At 37.5% G+C, this 26,861-nt stretch overlaps 2 protein-coding genes across 2 annotated transcripts in view; both read left to right on the top strand.

The window, feature by feature from the left end:
• Positions 1–593: 593 nt before the first annotated feature.
• Positions 594–7,069, top strand: LOC148410312 (uncharacterized). The gene is made up of 3 exons (XM_088437391.1): positions 594–2,143; positions 3,709–3,866; positions 5,410–7,069. Exons 1-3 carry the CDS (start codon positions 1,921–1,923, stop codon positions 5,770–5,772), a joined length of 744 nt encoding a protein of 247 aa, XP_088293517.1. The 5' UTR covers positions 594–1,920; the 3' UTR covers positions 5,773–7,069.
• Positions 7,070–7,325: 256 nt separating this feature from the next.
• The window catches only part of micall2a (mical-like 2a), a 49,845-nt gene continuing 30,309 nt past the window's right edge, over positions 7,326–26,861 (top strand). Inside the window, exons 1-18 of the mRNA XM_088438116.1 lie at positions 7,326–7,708; positions 8,247–8,507; positions 9,131–9,179; positions 10,608–10,749; positions 11,767–11,927; positions 11,989–12,107; positions 12,990–13,367; positions 13,453–13,577; positions 14,359–14,404; positions 14,655–14,809; positions 16,245–16,367; positions 16,462–16,526; positions 17,150–17,273; positions 18,254–18,356; positions 19,152–19,225; positions 19,292–19,406; positions 19,650–19,696; positions 19,803–19,928. Coding sequence (XP_088294242.1) covers positions 8,365–8,507; positions 9,131–9,179; positions 10,608–10,749; positions 11,767–11,927; positions 11,989–12,107; positions 12,990–13,367; positions 13,453–13,577; positions 14,359–14,404; positions 14,655–14,809; positions 16,245–16,367; positions 16,462–16,526; positions 17,150–17,273; positions 18,254–18,356; positions 19,152–19,225; positions 19,292–19,406; positions 19,650–19,696; positions 19,803–19,882 — 2,049 coding nt within the window. The 5' untranslated portion in view covers positions 7,326–7,708; positions 8,247–8,364 and the 3' untranslated portion in view covers positions 19,883–19,928. The remainder of the gene's footprint in view (positions 7,709–8,246; positions 8,508–9,130; positions 9,180–10,607; positions 10,750–11,766; positions 11,928–11,988; positions 12,108–12,989; positions 13,368–13,452; positions 13,578–14,358; positions 14,405–14,654; positions 14,810–16,244; positions 16,368–16,461; positions 16,527–17,149; positions 17,274–18,253; positions 18,357–19,151; positions 19,226–19,291; positions 19,407–19,649; positions 19,697–19,802; positions 19,929–26,861) is intronic.

Here is a 26,861-nt window from a genome sequence, read left to right as displayed (position 1 = left end):
GTTCTCCAAACGGTGCACTCGGATCCATTCCTTGCCACTCTTAATTGAATCAGACATCATATTAACCTTTACATGATCCTCTCAGTTTTAGTAATATTCCTGTATGTGAACATGGATGGACTCGAGTGTTTGTTCAGTCCGCTCGCTTCTTTTATTGAAAATAATGCCGTAACAACCTCAGCTAACGCGACCTGCTGTTAGCTGCAACAGGCGCTGGCTGTCGTCAATAACTCAAAAATAATCTCCATGACATAAGCCTACTTTTGTGAAAACACATCACATATACATTTAAAATAATCAGAAATTTACCAAAATGGAGGTTTTAGCCTGTTGCTAATTGTGGAACTCATTGTTTGTTGAGTTAGATTTGACAGCTATTTTTGACTTTTTTTGGGGGGGGAAATACACGTGTGTGTATGTCCCGGTAATTAAAACAATAAGATGGAATAATTACGTGCGTTGAAATAAAAAGTAGCTCTCTTAATACTGGACCTGTCATAAAACGATATTTATATCAGTTATCGGTCCAATATCACAATGACAATAAGATGATCATTTATAACACTGGGGAGCACAATTTTTTCTTTTTTTGTTCGGTCTGAAAGATATTTTTAACTCTTATTTGGGTGTCGAATTCAAAACTGAATCTCCAGCACATAAAAAAAAATGTATTTGTATGTAATTAAAACAAAAAGATTTCATCGTTACAAGCTTTGAAATCGAAAGAAAATGAAACTCTTTGACTACTCACTTAGAGCATGACAATCCGATCTCGGTACCAGATAATGGTCTATTATCACCCTAATAAAACAGTATCAGATTATGCTATATCAGTCTGATATTTGCATTCAAATACAAACATAGCGTCTTTCTTTTCTATCCAAATAATTTAAAGGTCGTCATTTGCAGACTTAAACAATTCAAATTTATTGTACAATTTGTTTTAGGACAAAGTTATGTTTTGTGTCCAATCAGTGTTTTTCAAAACACATTTTGACACTTGCCGTTGTCTGAAAATGACATCACGTACCAACCGATCACGGCTCAACTTGCGAATGTCACATGACCAAACCCAGAAAACAGGTTATTTGCTATTATTTGATCCTTAAGTTTGTGTGATTTCGTTTTCAGTCAGCAGAAAGTGGCAATGGTTTGTTTTCAAAGGTATTTGTACACGAAATTAATTATGAAAAACTATTAACTTTTTACTGCTCAAAATGACTAAATCAGCTTTAGTATCCCTTTAAGTATTGGTGGCTGGTATCAATATCCCCCGCAAGAATTTCTATACTCGAAATGGGTTTTTATTCATAATTTCCCATACCTAATCTTTTGGAGACATCCACCAATCAGGTTTTCTTCTTTTGGTTGCAAAGGTGTCTAATTCGGACTAATTATCTGTAATTGCTTCAGACTATTAACTGCTTAGCACCCAGTTGTTTAAAAAGAAAAAAAAAATGACATCATCCGTCATTGTGCCAAGTTGTTCCACATCAACACCAAAAGTGTGGAGTTGTCATTTCACAGGTGTGTGTTTATTCTGGAAGCCGCCGCCTCTCGGTTCTCGTTTGACGACTTCAGAGATAAAACCTGCGAGCACTTTTCGGGCCGCGTGCGTGTCTGAACAGACGACCTCTCGATTGAGTTTCTGTCCATGGGACCGATTGAAACCTCAGACGGCAGAAGATGTTGCGACACGCCGCGTCTCTGCCGACCGAACGCGACTGACGATCTGATGAGAGACGGGGTTAGATGTGAGAGGAGGTCATGTGACTAGGAAGGGGATTGAAGGAGAGAGGGCGGGACCACCTGAACCGCTCTCACCTTTGAGCCCCCGAACACCAAAGAACCAGCCAGATTGTTCCCCCATTGGGATGCGCCCGGCGTAGGACTCAGACCCGGAACCGGATCCCCTCGGCCATGTTCGGGCCCGGGCAACTGGTCTCGGCTCTCCTGCCTGCCGTTTTCCATTCGCCCGCAGCGCCGTTCTTCCCGGCCTTCCCGGCCCGGCAGATCCTGGTCCCTGCGGGGCCCTTCATCAGCTACGAGTCCCTGAGGACTTACCTGCAGCCCGAGCCGTGCAAGGATGCGCTCTTGCTGGCCGCGCACGCCATCGGCGTGCCTCCGCTGCTGGAAGTCGCGGGTGAGTTCAAACGCTACCACGGGTATGTTTCAGGGAGTCCAGCGGAACGCTGCTAGGGGTCTTGGGGCCCCTAACTCACATGTATATGTGAAGACAGGCAACATAATCAAAAAAAACAAAAAAAAAAATCCATTATTTGTGCTAATCTCACTTTTGGGCCAATTAGAATCAATTTCTGTGACAAATCACATAAATCGGACATCTCTGCAAACCAATGCACTTTCTAACAGTAATAAATACATGATATTTTGCCCTGTCATCCTCATATGTATCCATTTTTTTCCACTCCATCTATTCCGTAATATGCTCAGAATGTAAGTCTATTCATTTATTAGTGGTCGTTATTACCGCCCTTATTGCTCTATTACTCTCTTTTGTTTTTGTTTTATTGCCTACTTTATTATTTGCTCGATTATGGATGTAATATACTCGGGGACGTGAACAGAATAAGAATTTCATTGTGTAGTATTACTAGGTATATGACAAAACTCTTGAATCTTGATAAATGTACATGACATTCAAAAACGATTGATATACTCTTAAAAAAAATTATTTTGTAAAATTATATTTAAAAAAATAGAGCGTGCTTCGCATGTTATGCACAAACTTTGATAGCATAATAAAAATTATATATATATATATATATATATATATATATATATATTGTATCTAAAAAATATGACTTTTCTCAAAAGGTTATTACTTTTTGTCTTAACAAAACCTTGTAAGTATTATGACCTACAAAAAATTCTGGTAACGCCATTATTTTTCTTTAAAAAAAAAAAAAATCTTTTATAATGAAGTCAAGATTGTTTTGCAAAAAATATTCCAGATTTTAATTTGGGGGTGTCAAACTGAAATACAATAATTTGTAAGTGTGTTGGTCACATATTTACTTAATTTTTAAATCAGAGGTTGGTAAATCTGTTCAGAAGAGAGATTGGGAATAAACAATTAGTTAGTTAGTTTAATTGACCTTAGACAGTTAGGCAATTTGTTTATTTTATCTCTTAAAATAGCATTGCAACATATCATGTAAGTCTGACATCCCCGCTTGCAAGTTAATGAAAATTAACTGCCACCTTCATATATTTTTCCTCTTTTTTTTTGAGTCAAAAAAGTCCAATGCCTTTGACTATAATTCACTTTATTTTTCTTTTTTATTTATAGTCGTAAGCAATAATGACCAAGAACATATTGCGTTTCTTTATGCATTTTGTTTACAAATCAGTGATTGGAATTTCATACTGCCAAATATCGGTCAAGCCTTTTTGGTTCACACATTGTAGTTATGATGATCTGGTGTGAGAATAGTAATAATCCCTGAAAGTTTAAGAACTCCATCTGAAATGTCAAATTCTGCCATCAATAAGATGTGATCTTCGAGTGTAAATGTTTACAAAAGCCGGCTAACAGCTCGTGACGAACAATCAATTATCAAACCGTGCCGAAGCAACCCTAATGATCGCTATGCTAATTAGCCAGTCGGAGCCATTAACTTCCTGTCACCCGTTGGCGATTGCGTTAATTTACCGCCGTGCTTTTTATTTTTTTCCTTCCGCCAGATGAGCAGAGGCCGGTGAAGCAGCGTCGCGCCCGCGCCAACTACAGCAGCTGGCAGCTGGAGGAACTGGAGAAAGCCTTCGAGAGCACCCACTACCCCGACGTCTTCATGCGGGAGGCCTTGGCCCTCAGACTGGACCTCATTGAAGCCAGAGTGCAGGTCGACCTTTTTTTTTTTTCCTTTTTCAAGTTCCTCTTCTAACAAACAGTATTGAGAAAGTGCAGCAAAATGCATAAGGCGTTGACGTGTCATCAGAGTGAAATTTGACAAGATGGATGTATAAGATTACACACCTGCTAACTGGCACTAGCCAAGACTAATATGTGGCTGGAGCAGCTGCAGTATGATTCATTGGAAGCTATGCTGGCCTGTTTGTTTATTTAGCGGACTTAGATTGATAGCTAGAGTACTTTTTACTTTTTTTATTTTTTTAGGTAAAGAAATGCAATGAAAAAAAGATTAAAGGTTTCATTTCTGCATGGAATTTTTATTGTGATGTGAAGAAAGTTTGGGGGGTGGGATTTGGTTTTTTTTTGTTTTGTTTTTACACTTTTTTTACACTTCATTTATTCGTTTTTACCAGGGGTTCTCATTCCGTCTTTTTCACTTCCGAAACAAAACCGATACTTCTATAGATCCTATAAGATACTAGTAGGAATGATACATGCTTACATTATTATTATGTATTTTGTGTAATATTTTTTTTTAACTATGAAATGTCAGAAGTGACTTGATCAAGGGTGTGCCAAAACTACTTTTTCACTTTCGAAGCAAAACCAATATAGCAGGCTAGAGTACTTTCCAATACTAATATTGAGCCTATATGATACCAGCAGGAATGATACACGCTTTTATTTTGTTGTTTTTTTTCTATGAAATGTCAGAAGAAACTTGATCAAGGACGTCGCAATACAACTTTATCAATTCCGAAACTAACACGATGTCTTAGACTCGACTACATACTGTACAATATCGATCCTCTATGATACCAGTAGGAACGATACATGCTTTTATTGTTATTATCTATTTATTTATTATATTTTGGACTAATATCAATATTGGAACACCTCTCATATACCGCTATATTACACCCCTGATCCTGACTTCAGTATATAACCAAAACATGTTGTTCTACTACTCTGATATATTTTTTTTTAATAATTTTAATGATTAGTTTATTTACAGCTATAAAAAAATATATATATACAAAACTGTGACTGTTATTTAACTCATCCAATGCCATCGACGACTACAGACGCCATTTTAACTGAACAAGTAAAAAATTTGGACTTGGCCGGCAGCGAATGACTTAATAAACAGTTGTTATGATTTTTAAAAAAGAAAATATTGTAAGTTTGAATTGTCCTTTCACTTCTTGTACTCCTGAAATATATTTATACTTACTTGGTATTTTTTTTTCCAGTATGACCGCTTATTCTAGTTCAGGTAATAGCAAATTTAATTTACTGTTTAGTTTTTTTAAATGTTGTGACAGGGACCGTATGTTTTTCTTTTCAAATTAATAGTAAATTGATTGGAACATGCTTTAACTTCTTGTCAAATTGTGTTTAAATGATTCTTAATGCTATTGTAACTTGTCATTAGTGACGCAATTTTCTGGCAAACAGGCCAAAATATTCAACATGATATGAAACGATCTTTCTTCCATTAACGTATCCTAATAATGTGAATGTGTTTTAAGGTTTGGTTCCAAAACCGACGTGCCAAGATGAGGCGTCAGCTGAAGCTTCTGGGCCAGCGTGCTGGGCCTCACCCCAAAACGGAATCCAGAGATAAAACATCCCATCCTTTGATACGTCACTCGGACGCTTCCGACGGCGAGCGTTGGCCGCGAGTTCACCAAGACGACCACAGCTACCCGTGGACAAAAGCCGCCGGCGCCAAAGCCACAGGTCACAGCTCAGAGCAGCTGCGCACCAGCAGCATCGCCAAGCTCAGGGCCAAAGCCAGGGAGCACCAAGCCGAGATCAACGGCGCCGTCGGCATGTCGCCGGGCGTCGCGTCCACTCCAACGCAGGAAGTGGACGCCGTCCACTGTGATTGATCGCTTTCCTGCTTCCTGTTTTTCATATCGCCGTTACGTGATGTAAACATGCTGTCAAGGCGCAAAAAAAGATTGTTGCGGGAACTTCTCAGGCACATCTCAAATATGGTCTAAGTTCATAATACCTTTTAGGAATCCTTTTTGTGTACCTTGTAAATAATGTTGGCTAATTATGCTTCACCTTCAGTATTTAGTGTAGTAAAACACTCACACTGCAAAGTCCCTAAGAGAGAAAACAAACAAATGACATAATTACCTCTAAAAATTGTATATCTAAAATTGGTTTATCATTTTTAATATTAAGAAAAGAAAAAAAAAGCCATTTATATCAACTTTCAGCAACTGTTTACTTTATGCGGGTTACAGCTTATTCTGAATCCGAAAAAATAAAGTGCATTAAAATGCTTCAAATATTTTTTTAAAATGTCAATTCTGATTCAAACGAGAAACAATTTTCACAACTGAACCGTTTGTTGCTAAAAAATAAATAATAATGTAAATCGATCTGAAACTTTAACACCAATATGTTAAATATTTTAACCTGAGGGAAAAGGTTTAAAACATTGCGCTGATTTTTCACCTTAATCAATAACGTGATTTAGACAAAAAATTGTTGACAGCAATTTAAAAGTTTCTAACCCCTGCACCACAGAGCGCGCCACAGCACCACCTGATGTCGTAGATGTGCAATTACACTACACAGCGCAAAGTAAAAGCCAGTTTCCCTACGTCCCCCACCCCACGCCACCCTCACCCAATGAATTTTTGGAAAATGTTAGGTACTATCATTTGATGGCTTTTAAAATAAACCTTAACATGTTTGCACAGTATCATGTGAACACATTTTTATCCTAATTGCGCAAGATAGCTTTTACACGCTTGGAACTCTGCAGAATACCTGATTAGAACATTTGCACACACGATTAAGAATCTGTATGCACTAGACGATATAGAGCGCCCATCTTGTGCATGCAGTATAGTAAGACACTAATTAACATAGCTGAGCCTTTATACCTCTATTAAAAACTAAAATAAATGATTTACTCTCCCACTAAGTTACAGTATTTATTTGATGTTATTGACTGTACCATAATTTGTCATCGTGCTAATTTAGATGACAAAATAACAACATGTTTAGGGTTTGGCTAGAAACCAAGCAAGCAAATTTGCTGGTGTTAAAGGGAACAATATATCCTGCTCATGAAAAAAAGTAAACGTTACAGTTTACCAAGGTAAAAGTCAAATGTCATATGTTGCCTTTACGGTGTTTCCTTATTTATCGGAGGGTTTATATTCTCAAAAAATACCCATAGCAAATTAAATTCGCTAAGTATACTTTTTTTTCTTTTGTATGGAAAATAAATACATAAAAGTTGATGAAATTGCTATTTTTTCATCTTTATTCTTTTTGACTCATCTGATTTTAAAAGAATATATATATATATATATATATATATATATATATATATATATATATATATATATATATATATATATATATATATATATATATCTTGTTCTGTAGATATTCTACAGGTGAGTTTTGAATAATTTTGAGAACTTTTGTGACTATTTTTTTTCACTTAAATAATTTCAATATGGATATTATGTTATTCAAATGTTTTATTGTTTCACTTTTAACCCTTTGTGCCAGTTGCTCTGTCTTTGTCAAGTGTCGTGTAAAAGTGTTTTCTAGTTGTACCATAAGGTAAGGAGGATTTTGCCACCTGTTTAAACACCTGTGTTTAAATTCAGACCGTTTTTCATTATGGACTACAGGAGGCGCTGCAGATGTTGCATTTACCATTGTCCTTAGATGTAACAAACATGGCCGCCTCCGGAGAAGTGCCACCCCCTCATGTCATATAATTTAATAATAACGAGACCTACAATTGGATTTAAAACATACTGTTGGTCATCAAGGACACATTCATTTGTAAGTTTTTGAATTTTATGATCATTTGATTTATTCCTTTTTAATTAAAAACGGTCTAAATCCTACACACAAGTCCTACATACAAGTAGCCTTTTTAAAGTTGATAGTCTACAGGTGAGTTGTGAACAATTTATCGCACTTTTTGTGACGAATAGGCATAATTTGCGCGTCAAGCCTCCATAATTATTCAGCGAGATTTGTGTACTCTATAATTTGAAAATATCTGATAGTTATTTTATATTTATTTTTCGATAGCCACTTAGATTATTTTGAAGAATTTAGGTCACCGGTTGTGACGGATAAGCAGCTGCGCATACTTTGCGCAGAACCACACGCACCTACTTAATTTGTCAAATTGATATATGTACGATGTATATTTTTAGTTCGTCTATAATAAGTTTATGTTTTGACAGGCACTCTCACAGGTGTGTTTTGGACTTTTGTTTGAGGAATTCTATTGAATTCCTCACACAAAACCTGGATATATCCATGTTCGTTTTCGATGCCAACTTCATCGGTTGCGCATCGTTTTGCGCAGAAACCCACTCGGCAAAAAACAGGACGCAGCTACGCCTCCTGCCCCACTTCCACCGCTTCTTTCCCCTCTACTTCGCTCACTTCTTTAAAAGAAAAAAAATATCGAGCACCTTGGGAGCATGTCTGCCATCCAAGCTTTGGAACAGTGGTGCCGCTCTCAGTGTGACGGCTACCGGGATGTGAACATCACCAACATGACCACGTCTTTCCGAAGCGGACTCGCCTTCTGCGCGCTCATTCATAAACACAGACCCGACCTCATGTAAGTACCGGCGGTTCACTTCTTCATGCAACCTACAGCAAAATTCTATTTTGCGGACTCCAATTTTGACAATAGTAAATACTGCTTCATCTACTCCAAGAGAGGACGGTGTGTACTGACAACATTTAAAGTGATAAAACACTAACTAGGACAGGGATGTCAAACTCATTTTTGTCATTTTGTAGCGAGAACTTCCTTCATTGGGCCGATATGATGAGGAAACCAAGTCGATTTTAAATTGTCTCACAGTATTATTACTGTACACAACAAATTGATGGCTTAGTTGTTTTGAAATCAGAAGTAAAACATTCTAGTTTGTTCATTTATTGTTTACATTACTGTAACAGAACAAACCAAAAAATCTCAACATTATTTTTCATTATATATGATAAGCTAAAGTTTCGGAACTGAGTTCAGCAAGGGTCATGGAAACTTACATGATTTGCTTTCGCGGGCCACATAAAATGACGTGGCGGACCGGATTTGGCCCCCGGGCCTTGAGTTTGACACCTGTGAACTAGGAGAATGTGTAGTGCCGAGTAAATAACACAAAAAGTTTTTTTTTTTTTTTAAGTTGTATTACCAGAATGAGGAATTATGTTGTTGTGTTTTTGTTTGCACAGAGACTACGACTCTCTCCGCATGGAAGACGTTTTTGGCAACAACAAGCTGGTGAGACGTCATCTCGTTCGTCTCTTTAAAATGTGACTTGTGACGTCACACCCCCAGCAATGTGCACGAGATAGATAAGGGCAGCTGGAAGGAACTTTTTTTAAAGGAGTTTTTTGTTTGTTTGAGGGCGGCGTACAGAAGAATGAAAGAATGTGAGGGCATTTTCAAACTTCTTTGACTGATTTATTAAACAGATCAGTCAACTAAGCAATTGTGTTCGTATCTTCAAGTTCAAGCATTCTGTTAAAAGTAATGAGGTAAATGATTAAGGAAATGTTATGTGCACAGCAGATTTGTAGTCCACTAGACCTAGATCTACCCCTTCACCAAACATCAACCCAATCCCATCACATTCAGGACCAGAACAAGAGCAAATTGTAGTGTTATCTATTTTTTTAAAAAAACGTTACATGAACTGGACCCTGATACAGAAACGATTTTTGTTTCTAAAATGAACTTCTCGTCATTCATCTTCGCAGTGTCTTGAATAGAAACTGTTATAGTTTATTATTTATTTATTTTTGCATAAATCTCTACAGTATATAAACCAATTTCTTATTAGAGGTGGCGACGATTTAAAACAACAAAAAAAAGCAATATTTGTCTCTTTTAATATTTGTTGCGGGATGCTGAAAATCGATAATCGATGGCGCGCCATAAATGGCCCCCAGGCCATATTTTGGAGACCACTATACATTTCAATATAGCATTTTTTTCCCACTTTTATTCTTCTAATTTTTTATGAGGACACGCTACCGATACTTGATGTTGACACTCGCCCAGCCCTAGTAGTAAGTAACAAGCTACTCGGTTTTTATTTTTGGGATAAATACTTGGGAAAGTATAATGTAGCATACTTTTTAATCTTCATTTGAGTATTTCATGGCCTGTAATATTGAGCTCCATTCCACAAATGGGTGATGGCTGCTTCAGGCGTTTCAATTAGGAACTTCTTCGCGTCTTTTCACGTTTACAAATTTTGGTTCTCAGTATACAGGTCAAGCACGTTTGTTATATTAAACTTTGACGACCACAGCTAGGACTCTTCTGTGACATGTAATTTTTTTCTTTTTTGTCACTTCCTCCCAAGCGAGGAGTCCTCCGCGCCGGGTCTTGTTGAAAGTTGACTTCCTGACACAAAAATTACAGCTCTGAGAGCATTTACGTGACCGTCACGGAGACTCCTATAGGAAACACGAGTTTAGTAACGGATACCCTTGCATATTTTATGACGTCTCACCTTTCCTACTCTGCTGTTTGATAAGAAACAATTTGGACAAAAGCGCCTCTTGTCACATTCAGATTATACATTTAAAAATCATGTCCAAGTTGCTCGGTGTTGTATCCATGCGAATGCGCAGGAAGTGAGCCTTCGGTCTATTTCAAGACGATTGTTTTGTCCCACTGGTGACGTTTTTCCTTGTGAAGGCTTTTCAGGTGGCCGAGGAGGAGTTGGGGATCCCCGCCCTGTTGGACGCAGAGGACATGGTGGCCTTGAGGATCCCCGACAGACTCAGTATTCTTACCTATGTCTCGCAGTATTACAACTACTTCAAAACGCGACCGCAAAGTGAGACACGGTTAATTTCGTTTCCATTTTCAGGCTGTTTATCCCAAATATGTTAGCTTGGCACGGCACTGCATATCCAAGTTTTTTTTTTTTTTTATAAGATCTATACATCTGTATTTAATAAAAGTACTGAATCATTCTTTAAATACATATACTAAATAAATAGTAACTATACTGTACAATGTTGATTAAATTTGTTTCTAAATTATTAATAAAATGAGATTTTTTAAAAACAAATTAGTCTTTAAATTTTACTAATAAAATAATATATAATTTGTAAATGATTGTTTCAAATATTTAAAATGTATTACTCAACATATAATAAAATATTCATTTCTTAACCAATTGTTTAATTTTTTCAAACACATTTTTATTCTTATTTTTTGTGATTTTGTTGTGGTAAAACAATTACTGTATTTTTTATATATATATATATATATATATATATATATATATATATATATATATATATATATATATATATATATATATATATATATGTGTGTGTATTTTTTTCAATATTGTTTTGAATATTTTTCATTAGTGATAGGCAACTAATAACACCAGGTATGTTGCTATCTAGTAAAAATGTATTTTAAATAATTGTTTTGAATATTTTTAATTAGTAATATGCAACTACTGATACCAGTTGTCGATATCAGTGTTGATACCTTATTTCAAGGTATTGATACTTTTGATGGCCGCTGATACTTGTGGCCATTTTATGATCAGGAACTACAAATTGGAACAAAACAAAACAAAAAATTCTTTCACTTTTGAGAAAAAAAAATGCTACATTTGGGTATGTATATAAAAATATTTATATATTTTTTTTCAGGAAACATTATGAAAAGTAATAATGGTCTTGACTACTGTAATATTTCTCCTAAAGTTCTTATTCAATTAAATGGATTGAGGAAATGAATGTTTTTAAATAAACATGACAAAAGATTTCATGTTAAAAGTTTTCAAAGTTACTTAATACATTGTCAAACTTTTTTTCTTGCGATTGGGTAGGAGTGAAACGTGCGGCGGAGGGCTCCAAAGAGGCTCCGTCAGAGAAGAAAAATCTCCCAGTTTTTGCCAAAGCCTTGCCATCCAAGGCCGCCGTCAAAAATACGGCTTCGCCTACTGCCTCTGGCCGGACCTCACCTGAACTTTCGAAATCATCCGCTCAGGTGGGATCACATCATTAGCTACACCTGTACAATCTTTGTGAACTTGAAGCTTGTTTTCCAGCAACCAACCATCAACAAAAGTGGAACGCTCAACAGCAAATGTGTGGCTTGTAAGAGTCACGTTCATCTGGTTCAGCGGCACTTTGTGGACGGAAAACTTTATCACAGGAGTTGTTTCACGTAAGACGTTTTTAAAACATTTATAAAAAATGTGCAACTTAACTCATTCAATACCAGTGATGGCAAAAGACATCAAAAGTCCAGTTCAACTTGGCTGGCAGTGAATGAGTTAATTTACGAGTGTCAAATCTCCTAATTGTAATGACCTGAGCTCATTAAATCATTCTATACCAGCCATTTTCAGACTTTAAAATAAATAAATACATCTGTAAATAAATACCGGAATTGAAGTTCTAGACTATAAAGACATACAAATACTTGGGATAGGACGAGACACGAATCCTCTGGGACAAGGAAACAAATGCAGATAAGCCACACTGAACTGGAAGCCACAGGGCTCAAAACATGAGAAAAAAGTTGCTGTTTAAAGTCTGAGAAATACAGTAAATGTATATTGAGATATTAAATAACCTTTTCCCCATGCATTTTGGTTGAGACAAAATGACATCAGAACCACAAAACACATTTGAGTCAGTTTGGTTTGGAGAAAAGTGCTCAGTACGAACGGCAACTGTCAAGCTGTCAGAATCAAATATTGGAGAGTCATTTTCATTTCCTAAACTGCCTTTGTAAATCCGACTGCTCTCACCAGCTGAAATAGCGCACTCGAGTGCTGCTAGCTAGCGCCTAATTTACAGTATATAATTTACAGTACAGTCTAACCAAAATTGGCAGAGTGTTTTACTGTCAGAACAGTAACAAGCAGTGCATTCTGATTTAAAAAAAAAAAAAAAAAACGGCCAACAGAAAAGGATCTTGTGCTATGCAGGGATGAAAAATCTCGTTCCGTCCTAATCTCATCCCTAATTAATAATGCGTCTTTGGGATTAAATAAATCAGTTTGCTGATATATTTTTTGTTCTCCCTATGGCGCTGTTCCAGATGCTGCGAGTGTTCAACCACTCTCCACACAGGAAGCTACAAACCCGGAAAGAACCCCGACACTTTTGTTTGCCGCATTCACCCCGAGAAGACCCGGCCGGAGTCCGCATCAGGCTTCCTGGAAAGCGCCCTCGCCGTCCTGCCCACGCCATCTCCCAAGCCCATCCGTCCGGTTCCCCCTACACAATGCTGGACCAGCTCGGCGCAGAAGACTCAGGCGGCCCGGCAGAACTTTTTCCAAGCAGCGCCGCCGACGCCTCCCCCGGCGCTACCGCAATGGGTGCACATCGAGACGTGCAAAGCGGGAAAGAAGTTGGCTGAGCAAAACTGCAACAATAACAACAAACGTCTGTTTACCGTTCGCTCGGCAGAAAAACGGTAAGTCATTTCATCCAATTTCTAACTTTTTTTTTTTTTTTTTTAATAAGTCTGAAAACAATGACTTGTGAATTTTACTCTGCAGCTTTGGAGATTTGAAGCCGGCTGAAAACGCTACTCCTCCAAAAGTCAAATCCGGCAAAATTCCAGCAAGGAATTATCATCCAGAGACAATGAAATGTAGCATTGAAATGCTAACGACTGCCACAGGTGAGAAAATGTATCAATTATTTTCCTTTTTTGAACCTTGGAAAATGTTAGCATCACATTTGTGCCACTGTACACTATATAAGTGTTAAAAAACAGAGTTCTAATCTTTTTTCATTGGTGAAATATTTTTTCATCCAAGTGCCCTCTAACCTGTAGGGGGGGACACCACAAACAGAGTGCTGTTCCATCAGCGAACAGAACACGGCAGCCACGGTGGGCGCTATCAGAGCAAAGAGTATAAGTACTACAAACACCAAAGAAAAGTAAAACATGCTATCAGAGGGTGAGAAAACACCCTTTGATGATCAAGGTTGTGATGTTGCGAATTTGTCACTTCTATTTCCGCTTCACTTACCTTTCGAGTAAAAGTGAAGCGAGCAGTGCGTCTGTTTTCAAACCAAGAACTGCTCTGAGTCGCGTGTCATACTGTATGCTGCATTCAAGCACAGTGGGAAGTCGTTTTTTTCTGACCTTCGACGAGGTAGCCTCAAACGCTTTGGGGTGGGAACTTGGACAATCTGAGTTGGGTAAATCCAATTTCCCATTTTCCGCGAATGCAGCATTTGATTCTGCCACGCAAATTAATACTTATTGTAGGTGCTTAAATAGGCTTTTTTTTTGGTTGTTGCTGTAAGTGTCAGGGCGCGTTGTACAAATCAAGGCAGTGCTTGAGCACTTATGGGGTGAAAACTATGTACTTTTTAACATTTAAAATCCTTCATGCACCTGATACAAAAATGAAGCCATCCCCTCAACAACCATCGTTCCATTTTGCCAACAGATCCTCCAAAGCCAAAAGCTGTGGAAGCCAAAGCAGAGGCGCCAAGGTGAAGCTATCAGTATCACTAAGTGGCTTATTAGAGCAGTCACTCTTGATCTTGTCTAATCTGGCCGGCATCTCGAAACTACGCTTCCACTTTCCCTTCAGCTTATCGTCCTCTTAACAGCGAGTCTCCTCGATTCCTCTCCTCCGCTAATGACTCCGCTGCGACTTTCATCTCCACCCCTGCTTCTCTGCACTTTCAAGTCCCAAGACAAGGCCGTGATTTCCTCTTTGTGTTTCTTTCTATTGTGCAGAGGAGACGCAGAATTTGCTGGAAAAGAACATCCCCATGACTTCACTTCCACGGCTTTCTCCAGTACAAATAACGCAAAGGAGCACCCGTCGACTCAAGTGCCTGTACCGCCACTTTATCCTGTCACTGTTTCACCAACTGGTGACATGCAGCCGGGTGAGTCTCTTCTAGGGTTGGTATGATTCGTCAAATATTTCAATTGCATACAAAAAAACATAAATAAAAGCTGCCAGATTGAGCACACACAATCACCAGGCCAGGCCCCACCTTATAAAGCCACACACACCCAAAGTCACAGATGCTCCAGAAGCACAGTAGCAGTGGTAGTATGTGAAGATGACAAAACCAAGTGGACATTTTTCCAAAAAAGAAATGCCAGTTGTGGATTTGTTGGCCTTCACTGGAGCGTGTGACAAAAATTGTACGCTGGAAATAAAGTAGGAGGCAACTGATGTGGATTTTTTTTTTTTTTTTCCAAGGATCGCCCGGTTATGGCAGAAAAATAATACAGATTATAATGGTCAAAGAATTGTGGAAAGAGGGCCTAAATACCTAAAATATAACTTATACCTGAAAATACCTAAAATTTGGGAATTTTGTGACAATTAGTTTTTGAGAAGTCTTGAATGAGCTGATTATATTATGATTTTAATTTGTGATTGTGTTCATTAATTTGTTGATGAATCAATTCGTTTTTTGTTTTTTTGGTTTTTTTTTTAATTAGGGGCCAACTGACATGGATTTTTTTGGTATGACTGCCAATTTTAGGCAGAAAAAATACTGATTACCAATAAATTTGATAAATGACGATAAATTAGATAGCTTTTTTTTTCCTCCCGATGCATTTCAATAGGTGTCACTTGTATGCAAGCGAAGTTTCACTACTCATGAGCCAGCCTCTGTTGAGAATAATGACACCAATGTTAGTTTTACACACGTGTTGCAAATGCTTAGAGCAGAGATGTCCAAATTATGGCCCGGTGGCCATTTGCCACCCATCATCGACATTTTAGCGGCCCGCAACATATACTAAAAATATGTTTGGACATGGCCCAAAATGCTATCTGAAAAAGTAAATAAAGTCAGTGTGGTAGTAGATGATTGTTAGTGGTCTCAAAAATAAAATCCTAATTTGCCTCATCTCCTTTAAGGGAAACCTTTGAGGTAGCATTATATAGAAAAATACAAAATTAGCCACATTATACAAAAAACAAAAATTAAAGTGGCCCTTACAGCTCTCTGTTTTTCTGCTTGCGGCCCTCAGAGAAGAAGGTTTGGACACCCCTGACTTAGAGTATATGAAGGTAAAAAGTCAACTGGAAAATATTTGGCCGATATTTTATTTAATTTTTTTCCATGTTTGAAGGCCCTCTGTTGATTAAATAGACATAGTCCCCAAAAAGAGAGTTCTTAATGATATAGAAATCAACCCTGTTAATTTCAACCGATTGCTGCTAATAAAAGAAAAACAATGACAAATTGAAATTTTCCCTAGCACATAGCAGGTCTTTATTTGTTTGCATGGAAAATCCGGTGAAAATTGAAGCGAGCCCAAAGCAATAAGACGTAAAGCTGCCTGTCGTCCTTCTAGCTCGTCCTCCCAGGAGACGCTCACCTGTCAAATCCCCTTCAAGACGACCAGCTGTGGAGTTCAGTACCTGGCAGACCTCCAAGGGAGACGTCCCATCAGGTCCACCCTCACCTGAACACACGGGTGCGCCTTTGTTATATGTTAATATGACTTTTTACATATATCGCATAAAATGTTACAAAAGCTGCCATCTAATCCTATTCCATCTACCTCTTAGGCGCTAAAAAGGGAAAGTACTTGTCACCCACGGATGTCTCCAGTGCTGAAATGAGGCCAACCTCCGTAAGTCCCCCTGTTACGTCTATTAATTCATTCAATCCCAAACACGTGGTTTTACGTTTTTGTTTTTGTTTTTTTTTGTAAGTCCAGTCAATTGTATGCATGTATAACTCCATGTAGGTATACATCTATAATCTTTTCAAAACTCTTGAAGGTTTTTGCTAAGGCAGGATTAAAATAAACTAAAGTAATTGATTCATTTATTTACTAAAAATACCGAACTATCGATTGCTTACTTTAGGTACTAAAAGTACTAAGGTAATTCATTGTTTCAAGTACTAAAAATACTGAAGTAATTTATTAAATTAGGGAAAAATGTGCGAAAAGTAAAAATATGATAATAGTAAAATAACTACACTGTATATATATATATATATATATATATATATATATATATATATATATATATATATATATATATATATATATTCATGAAATTGAAATAGGAATATGTGTTATGTTATAATTAGAGTAATATGACATTTGATGAGTCCAGGCTAAGCCAGTCATTAAAGTCACTGAAAGGCCTGCAAATGTCATAAATTGGTCGCTAGTGCCACCCAGTGGTTTTGGAGTGTCAACACAAAAATTAATAAGAGTTGAATGGGCGCTTTGTTTCGTATCAGCGCACGTCTTTTCACATCCCGCCGGAGTGGATTGAGCGTGAGCTGGACCGCATCGAAGCCAACTTGGCGTTGCTAGAGAGGGAAGGCGTCGCGCTGGAGAGGAAGCTCCGCCGCTGGGAGGAAGGTACGTCCCTTGTCTTCCTTGCTCCGCTTTCTCCTCCTTTGTATTTAGACAAAAGGGCTATTCAAACTATGGCCCGGGGGAACTCTTGCGGCCCACCATTCACATGTTGGCGCCAACCATTGCATTTTAGCATATATTAAAAGTACATTTTGTCATATTACCGTATTTAGAAAAGTCATAAAGTTTAATAAAAAAAAAATAATCCTAATTTGCCTCATCACCTTGAACAAAAATTCTTCACACAGCGGTTTATTATCATCATTATTTTTTAAATAACAACACTATAGAGAAAATGTATATTGGCTTGCTGGCTTGATTTTTTTTTTTTTTTTTAAATTAAAAAAAATATATATTTGTTGTTTTGTTGAAAACGACACTCCATAATTGCTAATTTTGTTCAACAACCTCAACAACCTCAAAAATGAGCTTGTTTTGTACAAAACAACCCAGAAAGTTGGAACAAAAGGACCCAAATTTTGGGTTGGCCTTTATCTGACCCATAATTGTTTGTTTTTTTTCAACCTAAACAACTGTTTCCTGTTGTTGTATATTATATATTGAGACACGTACACCTGGCTTTAAAATATCTGCCTATTTATTTATTTATTTATTTATTTTGGCTCGAGGGGGTGTATATCAAAGACAAAAATGGAGTACTAGTATTTATCTAGGGGGGAATATGTGGTATCGAACATCCCTAATAATTACATTATATAGACCTTGAATCATAATCAGAAAATGAGGCGTATTTTCAAATATAACCTGCATGTTATGGTCCAGTTCTGTTTGGAATCTGAAGTGGACTTATCTAGCTTCTCAAGCTATCTAAAGGCCTATGTTTTACATGATAAATGTTAATTAAATTGACATCAGGGACAATACTCAATTCAAATTATTCATATAATATTTCTTTAATAGTGGTGTAAAAATGAAATCATGCACAGAATTGTATGGCCTTGTGTTGCTTGGGTGCTTTCCAGAGGGTCAGGGCGACCTGCTTATGGAACCGCTGATGGTTGACTGGTTCAAGCTCATCCGGAAAAAGCAAATGTTCATCAGGGAGGAGTCAGAACTTGTCTACACGTGAGAAACTGTCCTTTGCTCAGTTTATTTGGGTTATGAGCTATACGTATGTGTGTGTGTGTGCGTGTGTGTGTATACATATTTATATACATACATATATATACATATATGTATGTATGTATGTATATATATATATATATATATATATATATATATATATATATATATATATTGTATTTTTAGAGCATATTTCATACACAAGCTTGCTCATTTGCTTGAAAAGTAAAAGCACAACATTTAAAAGCATAGCAAATCTTTCTAAACAAATAAAAACTGCCCATAGTTAGTATCTAATGCAGGGGTGTCAAACTCATTTTTACTGTGGGCCACGTTGTAGTTCTAGTTTCTGTCAGAGGGCCGGTATGACTGTGAAGTCAAATGTTTTTTAAATGCTTTTGTAAAACACGCACAAAGTTTTGAAATCAGAGGCCGGCAAAAACTGATTGTGAATTAAAAAATGCTTGTATTTTCTCTCTGGATTTTTAAAAGTTGAAGAAAACTTGCAAATTTGCTATTTTAGCCAGAAACCTGAAGTCAAATCAGCATTTTGCGGGCCACATAAAATGATATGGAGGGCCGGATCTGGCCCCCGGGCCTTGAGTTTGACATCAGTGATCTAATGTTTTGACCCAGGGCGCACACATGCACAGCTAAAAAGAAAAATCACTCAAGTCGATTACAACAGAAATCAATCGGCTTTTATCGTGCTTTTATTTATTTATTTATTTTTGACATTTTCCATGACTGGTGAGCAAGACGGCCATTTTCCGACAGAGATCTTTTGTGATATTTCAGAGCAAGAACTCAGGAGCTTGAGCGGCAGCAGCCGCACGTGGAGCAGGAACTCCGCGGGCTGCTGGACAAGCCAGGTAGGAGAAGCCGGCGCGCTCCCATGGTCTCGCTTTTCCGGCCAACGTTCTCGTTTGGTGCAATAGATGGCGTCAAGTCGGCTGAGGAGCGAGCGCGTGAGGAAATGCTGATGCGCAATCTGGTGGAGATCGTGGATGGCAGAAATGCCATCGTGGAAGTCCTAGATGATGAACGACTCAGGTGGTGGTGGTGTCTTATATTATTAAAAAAAAAAATCTCTTCATTTTCCAATAGTGTTTCATACATTTGCAAAATACCTACGTAAAGGTTAAACAACAGATTTGTTTTTGCAGATGACACAAAACTGGCATTGGGTAATTGATGATGTCATTGACACCCCCCATTAAAAAAAGAAGCATTACTAACTGAAATGTGGACTCACTACTATTACTTATCACAAAAGCATTTTTTTGTCATTTTTAGGGAATTGGCGGAGGATGAGCAGCTGAATGCAATGATGAAAAATTTGGGTAAGTAAAGTGAAATATGTATTTTTTGATCTATATATTTTGAGTTTGATAGATCATTTTTAGTTATTTTGTGTGTGTTTTTTGTTTCCTTTTGCCATCACCATAGGAGTAAAGAAAGGGAAACCTAAGAGGAAATCCTCCATCTCAAAACTCTTTGGTCGGAGGAGTAAGCGACGAGTGGAATAACGTTCCGCTTCTTTAGCGTTGCCTTACAACGTTGAGGCATTTTCAGGTTATTGTTTGCATGACGCTGAGTACACGCACACCAATTTTCACATCTTAAGCAATTTTGTCAGTTGCATTTTGTGGTAGAAAATATCAGTCTATATATAGAGTTTTTTTTTTTTTTTTTTTTTGCAGTATGTCTTATATGACCCATTAGTGTAAACACAGTATTATGATCACTATTCATGAATATTGAATTTATAACTGTTTCATGTCAAAAACCATCCTGGTCATCAAACAAATTCTGCTTTTTTTTTTTTTACGGCCAGTTTTGCTAGTTATCACAGGTAGTTATGCTCGTTGTTATGTCACATATCACAGCATAACACCAGGTTAATGACATGAGTTTTTTAACAGGAAAGAGTCATGTCGTCAACCTGTTATTATGCTAGTCATTTCAGGTAGTTATGCTAACAGATATGCTAATTATCAGAGCTAGTTAAGTTTTCTGCCATGCTAGGTATCAATGCAGAACTACGTTTCATCAACCATGTCATCAAGCCATAGTTTTTCGAGTTGTCACCTCTAGTTATGCTAGCAGCTACTTTATGCTATTCATCACAGCTAGTTGTGCTAGCTGTTTTGCTACTTATCACTTAACCACAGGGTAGGGACATGATGCTTTCGTGTCAGAAACCATCATGTTATTAACCTGCAATTATGCAAGGTACTGCAAACATGATAGTTTGTAAAAAATAATCATGTCATCAATATGTAATGCTAGATATTGCATTTAGTAATGCTAGCTGTTATGCAGGCCATCGTAGCATACTGTAACTGCACCTTGATGACGTGATGTTTTCATGTCACAATCCATCATGTCATTAGAACGGAATTATGCTAGTTCTCACAGCTTGTTATGCTCGTTGTCACAGCTATTCATGTTAGTAGTTGTGCTAGTAATTGCAGCATACCTACAAGCTTCATGTCAGAAATCCTTATTGCAGCTACCTAAGCAATTACACATTAATGACATAATGCTTTCATGTCATTATCCATCATGTCATTAGCCTGTAATTCTGGTAGTTCTCGCCACTAGATATGCTAGCTGTTATGCTAGTTGTCACCTCTATTTATGCTAGTAGTTATCTTAGTAATTGCAGCATAACGACAGGTTTCATGTTGGGAATCATCACCCCGTAGTTAATGCTAATTATTGCAGCTAGTTACAGAATGCTAGTTGTTACGCTAGATTTCACAGCTTAATATGCTAGCGGTTGTCATTAGTTTGCTGTCACTTTACCTGGATGTTGAATTTCCCACTGTCTCACACACGCACACATACCTACCTACCTTCCGTCCTATATTTCTACTTTAAATTCCATCTTTTAATACGAACATGACTGCGTGAGCTACTTTAATGAGTCATTAATCTTTTACAAAAAAAACGCAGCCAATCAGGTGGCGCGAGGTCAAAAGTAGGTCGCGGGCTGTTGAAATAATTCCTGCTGCATTATGTGCATATTAGACACACGTGTAATCCTTCCACAGTCTTCCAGCCAAATTGAAATTATTTCATTAATAATTCCAATAATGGATTTTAACAAATTTCCTGTAACGACATTAGCGGGAGAGGAAGACAGAGGGGTGGGCGAGGACGCGGGGGTTCTCGTTAATTAAGGAAACCACACGTGTTGAGCAGCCTCCATTTTGTACTGTAGGTGGCAGCCTGGCAATGCGCTAATGCACACAGTCTTTTTCTCTCTCTCTCTCTTTCTCTCTCTCTCTCTCTCTCTCTCTCTTTCTCTCTCTCTCTCTCTCTTTCTTTCTCTCTCGCACACACAGCCACCACTTGCAAAATCCAATTTGCCACACTTGCAGACAGTTAATTTCTTTGCTAATTTTATAAATGCTAAAAAAAAGAGAAAGTTTGAGCCGTGCCGACGCAGTGACGTTACGTGAAAGAGGATTAGCGCCGGCGCTAGCTTATGGCGGCCAAGGCTTAGAAACTATAGTGCGCTCTTATCACACGTCTGACGGGCTTTAATTAAACATTACTCTTTACTAACATCTAAACGACGCTTGTGCCGCACCTGAATGTGCGGACTCCTCGCTTTTAGCATTTTAGCTCGCAAACGGAAGCTGGACTGCAGCAAATTTAAACTCTGGTGTCCAATAAATCCATTGAAGATTAGTGTGCGGGTGAGGTGGAATTATTGTGCGAGAGCCGAAAAGTATTCAAGTTATTCTGCCATCAATTTTTCTTTATTCCGCCCACTTATTTTGCTTGCTTATTTCTCAGTCATTTTCAACCCATCAAATTTTAAGAGATTCAAAAGCGTTAACTCATTCAATCCCAAATGCGTTTTTACACGTCTTTTCAGTTCAGACATTCTACCTTAGGTGATATTTACAGTGTTAATAATGTTACAGTGTTAATGACTGTCAGCGTGATGAATGACTTTTCTCATTTCTGCCATTTCAGATTTTCTCCGAATTCCACATTTTCGACAACAAAAGAAAATCAGAAGTTCAGTTGTTTTGCATTTCAAATTACAAGTGCAATGATCAACCAATACATATTTTTGATAGTCAATGACAGAGGATATTTAGAATAACACATTAACACATGACAATAACACACGCAATGTTGCACATAACTGTCGCCGATGGAAATATATCGGAAGGAAAGACATGCTATTTTATTCATTAATATTTTTCAAACTAATTTGCAGATTTGTTAGAATTTTTTTTCTGTCCAAAATCAACATTGGCCTAAAACAAAAATACATATGTTAGGCGCTAATTAAAAAAAAATGTAATTGATCAATCATCATTGAAAAAAATATACAGATTAATCAAGTCATAAAATGTTACGTTGCCAAAATTCCCAATTTTTTACTTCAAAATTCCTCTCTTTTGGAAATCAATTCATCGACAAAATCAAAGATTAATCCATCATTAATAAAATATTAATCTCATTAAGGACATCTTAGAAACTAATGATCAACTCTCCTCCTTTTGATTATTAAGTCTGATAAATCGATTCATCGACAAAATGAAAGATTAATCCATGTTTTTGCTAAAATTTCCATTAAAAAAAGCTGATTAATCAAGTTATGATCAAAATAAAAGCCAGATGAATCCTTGATAGATAAAGTTTTCAGTTCATTTGGGATTTATTAGGAATTAACCCCAAATGTTTACGATAAAATTATCTTAAAAAAAAAGGTTTATTGACAAAAATCAAAGACCTTAATCCACGATTAATAAAATATTCAGCTTATTCAGGACATCTTGAAAACTAATGATCACATTGGCAAAATCCCCCAATTTTTATGCTGTAATTCCCTGTGGAAGAGACATTTTACACATTTCTGCATTCATTATTATTACATTTTAATTTAATTTTTATAATATTAATTAAATATTATAATATATATATATATATATATATATATATATATATATATATATATATATATATATATAATAACAATTGAATAGTAGAGTAATATTGATAGTTTTTTCCCACATTCGTCGACCAAATTAAACTACATTTCATTCTACATTTAAAAAATGTAGTCATGCAGCGTTCTTTCATTCACACAATTTCTCCGGAAATTACTTTCTTTAATTTACCGAAGAATCTCTTTGTTTAAAACTTCTGTTTTCTTTTGTTTTGTTTTTGTGTCTCAGCAACTCAAACAGAAAATAAAAAAGAAGAAGTCAACTGTAAATGAAGTGCAACAGATATGACACAGAGTTCACGTCGAAATGCATGAAACGGTGATCACAAAGTCGGAACCGACTTCTCGGATGATGTTTGGCGTTGCAAAGAAAAAAAAGGGGGAGGAGGAGGAAGAAGAAATGGCACGCGTGTGATGCGTCTGACAGTCGAGACTCCAACGTGTGATATCGGAGTTAATTAAAGCTTTGCGCCCCGTCTCCTGCAAATGCTTGCACTGGTGCAATTAAGAATCAAAGGCGAGGGCTTAGTGTCAGGGGGTGCGCAATACATGCTCGCAAACGGGAATGGGACCCCGTCCGCCCGCCGAGCGACAAGCATTAACAACGGCCTCAAATTAGAGGCACATTAATATTCATAAGTGAAACAATTTGCGCGATGAAATGGAATCCCGGTGTCCGGGCTGCTCATTAGAATACGCCATTAGCCGTCAAGTGCTTCGCCCGGATCAAAAGTCTCGCCTAATCTTGCCGGAGAAATCCACTCACCGGGACGCACGTTAGGGACACCCACGCAAAATGATTCCAAAAAGCCTCCGTGTGCATAGTAAGGCAATCGGGGGGTGCGATATGTTAATAATGTGGTTGGGACACAAGCGTGTTCCTAATATTTTGGTTGTGCACAGGGTCTTGAAGTTACGGCCACCTGTCAGAGTAGTCCTCCATGTTATTACTGTTTCTGCCTATTTGTGTTTTGGTGAAATTTGGCAAAAGCTGTGGATTACATCTTTATAATAGTTACTAACTATTTAACTCATTCAGTGCCAGCCGTTCTCCGACCATCCTTTACCCTCACGATTAAAAATAAATTAATACCGTAAATTAATATTTAGAATTGTATGCCTAGACTCATGAAAGATGCATAAAAAATACGTCGTTAAGTTTAGGTTAAAAGTGGTTTCAATCAGTATACGTTATCGTTGTCTTAAAAGGATAGTGTGTAAGATTGAGACCGTTTTTCATTACGGACAGCAGGAGGTGCTGCAGCTGTTGCATTTACCATTGTCCGTAGCTATAAGAAACATGGCCGCCCTCCATGTAATATCATTTCATGATAACTACTTTATATTTAAAACATACTGTTGGTCATTAAGAACACATTCATTTGCAAGTTTTTGAAATTTACAATCATTTAATTGATTCCTTTTTAATGAAAAACGGTCTAAATCTTACACACTGTCCCTTTAAAGGTACAATGCGTAAGATTCAGGCCGCTTTTCATGACGGACAGCAGGAGGTGCTGCATAAACCATTGTCCATAGCTATAACAGACATGGCAGCCACCCCCCATGTAATATAATGTAATGATAACTAGACCTACGATCATATTTAAAACATACTGTTGGTCATTAAGAACACATTGTTTGAAAAGTATAATCGCATAATGTATTCCTTTTTAAATGAAAAACGGTCTAAATCTTGCACATTGTCCCTTTAAATACAGGATTTAAACAAGATTTGATTTTTCATAAGTTAAAGTTTAGATCAATATTTTTTGGGTTAATTCAATTAAAATCAATTCAAATGATAAGCGTCCAGAACGACTGATTTTTTGCTAATCTCATTTTGGGTTTTTTTCCTTTGAATTTTTTCACAGACATTTTGAGGTAATTTTCTTTTTCTGGATTTCCCTCTACACAACAGTGAATTTTGTAGAAAATAGTGTGAAAAAAGAGCAGACACCGTTTGACAGTCCTTGGAATACACATTGACGCAAAATGAAATTTTGTATCAGATTTTTCAATTATTCAACGGAATAATTGATTATAACAATATTCAGTCGTGACAGCCCTACAAGCAGCCTAAAAACATTTAAATGTTTTGCAATTTCCAGCCATCTTGCATATGTCACACATATTTTCTTTTGGCAATATCTGTGTACTTTTCTAGCCCTTAACAAATGGAATAAAATTACAATAAAGCATTGCTCCCTCAATGTTCTATTGCACATCGGAGAAAAAGAGATTATATTTTTGCTAGCTCCAAATTCAAGGTAGCTTTATAGACCATGTTTCATACACAAGCTAACCCAATGTGCTTTATAACTAGCACGGTATTTAAAAGCATTACAAAACAAATAAAAACTGCCCATAGACAGTAGCTCATGTTTTTTGACCCAGGGTGCACACAAGGCCAGTTGCATCATCTTTAGCTCCGCCCCCCCTGGCAAACGCCTGCCACTAGCCTGTAATTACCATCCTCCAGGTAATTTGATCAGGCTCATTAACTCTGATGAGTAAACGAGAAGAGCGCCTCTAATTTATCGGGTCCGTCCGCACCACAAACGAGCTTCTCATCAGCCCGTTATAATATTTGAATAGTAAGTTTCTCGGTCTTAGATCTCGGCCCGACAGATCGGATTTTTTTCCCGCCCCTTGGTGGGCCTCACATGCTTTTAAAAGCTTGTTTGTTTACATTTTGTCACTTAAAATGAGATTCTCACACCTCCTGAAAAAAAGAAGGCATTGTTTTCTTACCTATTGACTGGCAAAGATCCATTTTCTGTCACGCGGCGCCGAAAGCGGGGCGCGTAAAAAATTTGCATTGAGGGGAAATTATGCATGGCGGGCGAGTGGGAAATGAAATATCTAAAGTGCATGACTGGTAGACTTGACAAGTGCAGCTTTCATCCATCTCAAATGAATAATTTTCACTTGCCTTAAACATCCCTAATCCAAGCATGTTATCAGCCTGCGCGCAGGATCCTGTCAGAATTTTTTTTTTTTTTTTTTTTTTTTTTTTAACAGCGGAACGGAGCCGCAACTTTCGACTCGCGGATTCACGCGAGCCACACTCGTGGTCTGAGCCACTCACTTTTTATCCTCTCCCGCTGCGTGCCGGGATCAGTGAAATTCCCTGGCAACGCGCATGTGACGCCGGGCGCTAATAGATAGCGCCGCGTCGGCCTCACTGGTCGCGTTTTACCCGCGATTCAACCCGGCAGCCTGTTCGTGGGGATGTAGGATTTAGATCTCTTTTCCACAGCCCTTCAGTAGCCCTTTGTCCCCAAGTCGATGCTAATATGCTATGCTAATGCGCTCACTGGTTTAGCACTGGCCTAGTGTGGCTAGGCTAGGATCAGTTTTACTTGTTGGACCTAAATCCTTCTTTTTTACCCTTTAAGGCCACCATACATCTTGTGTTAACTCAGTCATTTCTAGTTTAATTGCCAGAAGTCACCATAGGAAGTGTTTTCGTTGATTTTTTTTATGTTGTGTTTTAGGATTTTTTTTTACCACTTTTTGATTTTCTT

Source organism: Hippichthys cyanospilos, chromosome 16, assembly GCF_059441005.1.
Source record: "Hippichthys cyanospilos isolate Australia breed blue-spotted pipefish chromosome 16, RoL_Hcya_1.0, whole genome shotgun sequence".
NCBI classification, from domain to species: Eukaryota; Metazoa; Chordata; class Actinopteri; order Syngnathiformes; family Syngnathidae; genus Hippichthys; species Hippichthys cyanospilos.
Note: the sequence above shows the minus strand (reverse complement) of the source record. Positions and strands in the feature narration are given on the sequence as shown.

Coding starts and splice junctions, on each gene's coding strand:
- LOC148410312 (XM_088437391.1), top strand. CDS start 1,921: ATGTTCGGGCCCGGGCAACTGGTCTCGGCTCTCCTGCCTGCCGTTTTC. Junction 2,144..3,708: donor TCCGCTGCTGGAAGTCGCGG/GTGAGTTCAAAC, acceptor TCCTTCCGCCAG/ATGAGCAGAGGCCGGTGAAG. Junction 3,867..5,409: donor TCATTGAAGCCAGAGTGCAG/GTCGACCTTTTT, acceptor ATGTGTTTTAAG/GTTTGGTTCCAAAACCGACG.